The following is a 6,000-nucleotide window of genomic DNA, read 5'->3' as shown; positions in this document are numbered from 1 at the left end:
ACAGGCATGTGCTTTTTCAACCTTTTGCTTATAAAATGGCATCCCATGATGCCACCTGGCATAAAAGCCAAAATCCTTACCATCACCTTGAAATCACATGGCAACCTCTTCCATCCCTTCTGCCACTTCTCTCCCCTTCAGCTGTCATACTTGTGCCACTCTGAACAAGTAGGTGAATCCATCAAGTATGCTCTGACCTCAGAGCCTCTCCCTTTTTCCCTCTGCTGGAATGATTTCCCCTGAATAGCTACATAGCTTGCTCCCTTTACTGTACTTCTTACAAGTTGGCCTTTGCTCAAATGTCACCTCCCCAGAAAATTCCCCCTCAATGACCCTTTATAAAATGGCCCACCTTATCACTTATCCCTTGCTTTTTTATTTTGCTTTTTCTTCCTTGTATTTCATTCATATGTAGTTGTTTCCTATCTTCTCCCTCCTAATTAGAACATATGATCCTCAAGGCAGTGATTTTGTTCAGTGCTGTATCCCCAGTGTCTAGAATTAGTCACTGGAATATAGAAATTTGTAGGTAAGATTTGTGCATTCTTTGAGCAAGAATGATTGATTTTCCAAAGTCCTTATCAGATATAAGCCTTTAACAATTTTAACCAATCTAATATGTGGGTCCTATCCTTTATTTTGGTTTATATTTCTTTGAATTTGAGTGAGACTGACTCCCTGATTTTTGGATATGCCTATTTCTTTTTTTTTTCAGAAAACTATCTTTTCATACATATCTCTCAATATTTGTCTTTTTCCTATTTCTTTGTGAGAACTTTTGATATACTAAAGAAATTATTTCTTTGTCCATAACACGCTGCAAATATATTTTCCCAGTTTGTCATCTGTCTGTGTAGTCATGTTATCAGTCTTTTCCTTTCTTTTGATTCTGGGTCTGTGGCATACTTATGACGTCTTTCACAATTCCAAGATCACTGAAGTATTCATACTCGTTTCCTTATAAAACTTTTACATATGTATATGTGAAAGATTGTAATGTTTATATCTCTGATCCATCTGGGATTTATGTTGTGGTAATAAAGGGTAAGGAAGTAATCTAGTTTTAAAAGTACATTTAGTTTTAAAGAATAATGAATACAATTTCTAGATACCATTTATATAATTTATTGTTTTAAATTTCTCAAAGAACCAGGGTCTTGTGCATGTTGGGCAAGTGCTCTCCCCAGCCCTTCGCCTGTTTTACAATACATATTTTTATACACAATTGATGTGCGTATGTGTGCACACACGCATGCTCAGTAATATTTTTCATAATACCCTAGAATGTTATATGTTATGTTACAATTTGACATTACTTCACTGTTAGAAGTATTTTTCCAAGAAAGTTTCTATTTCATTTTTTCAATGTCTTCTTACTTTCCTGGATCTTGAAAATTTCTGTTTTGTTTCACTATATTTTTTTTTAAAAAGTTTCTTTTCAATTAAGCTCACTTCTTCATGGAGAAGAGATGTCTTTACTCTCAGCAAGAAGGAGAAGAGATTGAGTATAAACTGATAACTCAGAGAAAAATTTGATTCTTCATAGGTTGTCACATGTTTACAGTAGCTAGAAGGGGAAGAAAAAGGATTAAGTTGTCTTTAAATGGTAATTCATAAATGTATGCACCCATCCTTTGCACATCCCCCAAATAACTTAGCAAGTATATATAGTTATCCTTAAAATAGTACTATGGGTTAGAAGAAAACTTAGATCAATCTGGCAAAACTTTTTAATTATATTAAAAAAGCACTTTCACATTGTCTGCAATCACTATGCAAGGGACACAAGTGTATGAAGAACCAGGCCTTGTAAGTCCCCACCATGAGTGTGTAAGTTATTTCCACTCCACATTGGCCCCTGTCCCTCTTCTTAACATGGTCAAAGAAAGCAAAAACAGTCGGGGAGAGAATCCAAAGCCTCACTCAAGCTAGGCAAGTGCTTTACTAATGAGCTACATCCTCAGCAACAACCCCCACTTTTTTTTTTTTTTTTTAATTTTGAGACAGGTTCTTACTAAGTTGCCCAAGCAGGTCTCAAACTTGTGATCCTTCTACTTCAGCCTCCTAAGTAGCTGGGATTGCACGTTTTTTAAAAGCTAACAAAAGAAAACAAATAATTCCCAACTTCCATCCAAAATAAGATCCCAGACCTATAATGTTGAGTGCCATACTGTATGGAATGTTGACAGAAGAATTTACCATATACTTTCATATACTTTAAAACAGTAGAAATAAATCTGATCAAATCTCTTACTATCACCAAATCTCTAATTAATGCTACCAATCTCCAATTCACCAAAGTATTAGCAATTCAGGGCACAGAAGAACATGTAAAATGGTATCCTACGACCTATAATCAGCAAAGTCCAGATTATGGGACGTTGTACAGGACACATGACCTGCATTACTCAATAAGTAAATTGTAAGGGGTTGGGATGGGGAGTGCGATAAGAGAGGAACTATAGGAACTAAAACACTGAAGGGATATGTCAACCACTTGCAATAGATGGGCCTTACTTAGATTCTGAGTGAAACTCATTACAAAACTGATAACTAAAAATCTAAACACTGACTGCATGTTTGATAATATATTAAAAATTACTTGTCTGATTAATAGTATCAGGGTTTTATTTTTACAACTGTTATAATGTTTACGATCTGCTTCCAAATACCATGGGGGTAGAAGGATGAAGGAGTGAGTTGTGTTTGGGTGAAGCAGACTAGCCATGCCCACAAGTGCTGAGCTGAGCATAGGGGGTTCATTATACTTGTCTCTCTACTTTTGAATATGCTTGAACTGGCCCTAATACAGTTTAAAAAGCAAGTGAACAAATAATATTTGAGATATTATGATTTACATAATGTATGGGGCCTATGTTGCTGAACCACATATGCATCATAAAGCTATGCCACCATCATCTGTGGCTCTAGATAGCTGCTCTTAGTTCTCTCATTTGTAAATTAGGAAAAAAAAACCTAAAACAAAACAAAAAAACACAACAGCATTTGCACCTCTCAGAGTTGATAAAAAGATTAAGTAAGAATACATATTAGCACTTAACCTAGTGCCTGGCACATACTAAGGGCTCAAAAATGTTCACTTTAAACATTTTTCATTTCCACTTAAAATCTTAAGGTAACTTTAATAATACAGAATAAAGTCAACTAGTAGGGAATTTAAAAGTTGTATCATCTGTTCACTGCTTGGTTTAATAAAGATCAAACATAAGCCATGTATAGTAATTCCTCCAAATGCAGTGATTTCTTGCTTTCCTCCTTTTTGCGGGGAGGGTACTGGAGACTAAATCCAGGGCCGTGCACACCCTAGGCCAGCACTCCACCACTGAGATGCATCCCAAGCCCTGTTTTGCTTCCCTTTTACTTTCAGTTATATTGAGATTTTTTCAGACAAAATGTTATCATACACACACACACACACAAAAAGTGAACTTACGGACCATAAGGAAAGCTCTATTTCTACCCCAGAAAGATAAGAAAAGGTATCAGACATCCCTGATACACTAAGAACTTGTTATTTCCAAGTTAAACCACTGACAACTTAAAATGGATACCTGCTTTATCATAAACTCAGAAATCTTCACTAAAGTTATAAGCTATAAAACAAAATACAGCACATTATTAACTTCTCATTGCCATTCATTCTGCAGTGAGTAGAACAAGTGACGTCTCTTGAGCTCTGCTTGACATGTAACATAAATGAGTATGGTAAAAGGATGCTGCAAGTTTTGTTTTGTTTATGTGTGTGTGCGCGTGTGTGGTATTGTAGATTGGACCCAGGGGTGCTCTACCACTGAGCTATATCCCAGCCATTTTTATTTTATTTTGAGAAAGGGTCTTGCTACATTGCCCAGGCAGGCCTTGAACTTGGGATCTTCCTGCCTCAACCTCCTGCATTTCTGGGATTACAGGCATGCACCACTGTGCCCAGCCCAAAATGTTTATATAAACAATTTTATGCCCAATAAAACAGGTCTAAATTTATAAGACAATAGTGCTTTAAAGGCATAACCTTCCTTAGAGGTTCAAATGTGCATGCAGGTTGGTAGTACATGTCTATAATCCCAGCTACTCAGGAGACAGGAGGATCACAATTTCGAGTTCAGCTTGGGCAATTTAGCAAGACCCTGTTTCAAAATAAAAATAAACAGCTGGGGTTGTGGCTCAGTGGCAGAGTGCTTGCGTCACGTGTGAGGCACTGGGTTTACATCTCAGCACTGCATGTAAATAAATGAATAAAATAAAGGTTCATCAACAACTAAAAATATTAAAAAAATAAATAAATAAAAATAAAAAGAGCTGGGCATGTAGCTCAGTGGTAGAGCATGCCTGGGCTCAATCCCCAGTACCAGAGAGAGAGGGTAAGTTCAAATGTATGGGAAAGATATTAGGAATAGTCTCTGAATGTACACAAAAAGCAAACTGGGTAGCACAAATTAATGTTTTGGTGGTGTCCAACATGTTCATATATGAGTATTGCTTTTTCACTATAGCTTTAAAAGAACAATTAAATATTCAAATCAAATTTTTGTGGTACCCACAAAGCACCTCCATTTCCTGTGGAACAGAACTAGAAAACTACAGCTCCACTCCCTCCTATGGAGAGAGGTGAACCATCTGCCCCTTACAGGCAGGTCAAGATTGCTCTTCTGACCTCCCAGTTGTCATAACTGGCCTACCTGAACATGGGGGCTACTATCAAGTGAACGACAGTGAGGGTGCAGATTCACAGAATATTAGCTCTGCCTCGGGAGGGACAAACCACTCTCCCCCCTGGAGTGCTGCTGGGGCCCTGCTCTGCCTAGCTCTCCAAGCACCAGTGCTCTCACCATCATTTTACAGTAAAAGTGCGTCTCTTCCAAACCCTCAGAAGTGAGTCCTGTCTAAAAAATTATCTATATAGCTGAAGGTCTGCTTTCTTTAGCATCAAAGACTTCATTTTAACCACCTGGAAGGAAATCTTTAAAAAATGAATTATGTATTACTTATTATTATTGGTACTGGGGATTGAACCCAGGTATACTTAATCACGGAGCTACATCCCCAGCCCTTTTTAAATTAAAAAAAAATTTTTGAGACAGGATTTCACTAAGTTGCTTAGGGCTTCACTAAATTGCTGAGGCTAGCCTAGAACTTGTGATCTTCCTGCCTCAGCCTCTCGAGTCACTGGGATTATAGGCATGTGCCACTACACCCAGCTTTCTTGACTATCTTGAACTAAGCGTATTAGCATAGTGTAGTTTTTTTTAAAGCCCTTATACTTATATTATTACAACCTGTCTGCTTTATTGTAAAAGTTAGAAAATATGGCAAATATGGCTACAAAAAACAAATCCAAAGCAAGCACACAGCATTGTGGGACAAGTTCTGTGTTAAAGTAGACACCATCAGACCTTCTCAGTGACATGGAGGTATGAGTTATACGTCGTGAAGGGACTTCAAACCACTGTAATTTGAGTGCCTTTGTATGCTTTGGATTTGATGCTGGCTCCTCCTCTATTGTTTGTCATTTATGTTTGTTGTGATTTATAAGCAGAGTACCCATTAGATCCCTCTAATTTTTTTTTCCCCGATTATTAGGCTTCTGGAAATCAGACAGCTCAGCTGGACAGAAACACACTTGGAGGCAGTCTACAAGCTCTCTGAGAAGTAAATAAATTTTTTGTGGTTTTTGTGACATTTTGATTGCTTGGATGAAGGCTTTTTTGTTCACCCTGTGCTTCTAGACTGTGGTCTCAACTAGGCGAAGTGGGCAGATAGTTGTGGAACATAAAATCATGGTATTACTGAAACTGTCTAAGTTACAGAAGTTACCGTTCAGGAAGAGAAGCAGAGAAGAAAACCTCGACTATTTAATCTTAATTATGTCAAGGTCTCCTTATAGCTCACTATGTTCTACATGGCATGAACTCTAAGAATATCCACACATCTGCCCATGCACCCTTTGAAAAGCACAGACCTATCAGATCAGTCTAGCAGAAT

At 37.5% G+C, this 6,000-nt stretch overlaps 1 protein-coding gene across 1 annotated transcript in view; it reads right to left on the bottom strand.

The window, feature by feature from the left end:
• Nucleotides 1–1,109: 1,109 nt before the first annotated feature.
• Nucleotides 1,110–6,000, bottom strand: part of Taf1b (TATA-box binding protein associated factor, RNA polymerase I subunit B) — a 73,909-nt gene continuing 69,018 nt past the window's right edge. Inside the window, exon 15 of the mRNA XM_027937811.2 lies at nucleotides 1,110–1,567. Within this exon, the coding sequence (XP_027793612.2) occupies nucleotides 1,363–1,567 (205 nt within the window). The 3' untranslated portion in view covers nucleotides 1,110–1,362. The remainder of the gene's footprint in view (nucleotides 1,568–6,000) is intronic.

The sequence above is a fragment of the Marmota flaviventris genome, chromosome 14 (assembly GCF_047511675.1).
Source record: "Marmota flaviventris isolate mMarFla1 chromosome 14, mMarFla1.hap1, whole genome shotgun sequence".
NCBI classification, from domain to species: Eukaryota; Metazoa; Chordata; class Mammalia; order Rodentia; family Sciuridae; genus Marmota; species Marmota flaviventris.
This window is presented reverse-complemented; position numbering and strand designations above follow the sequence as displayed.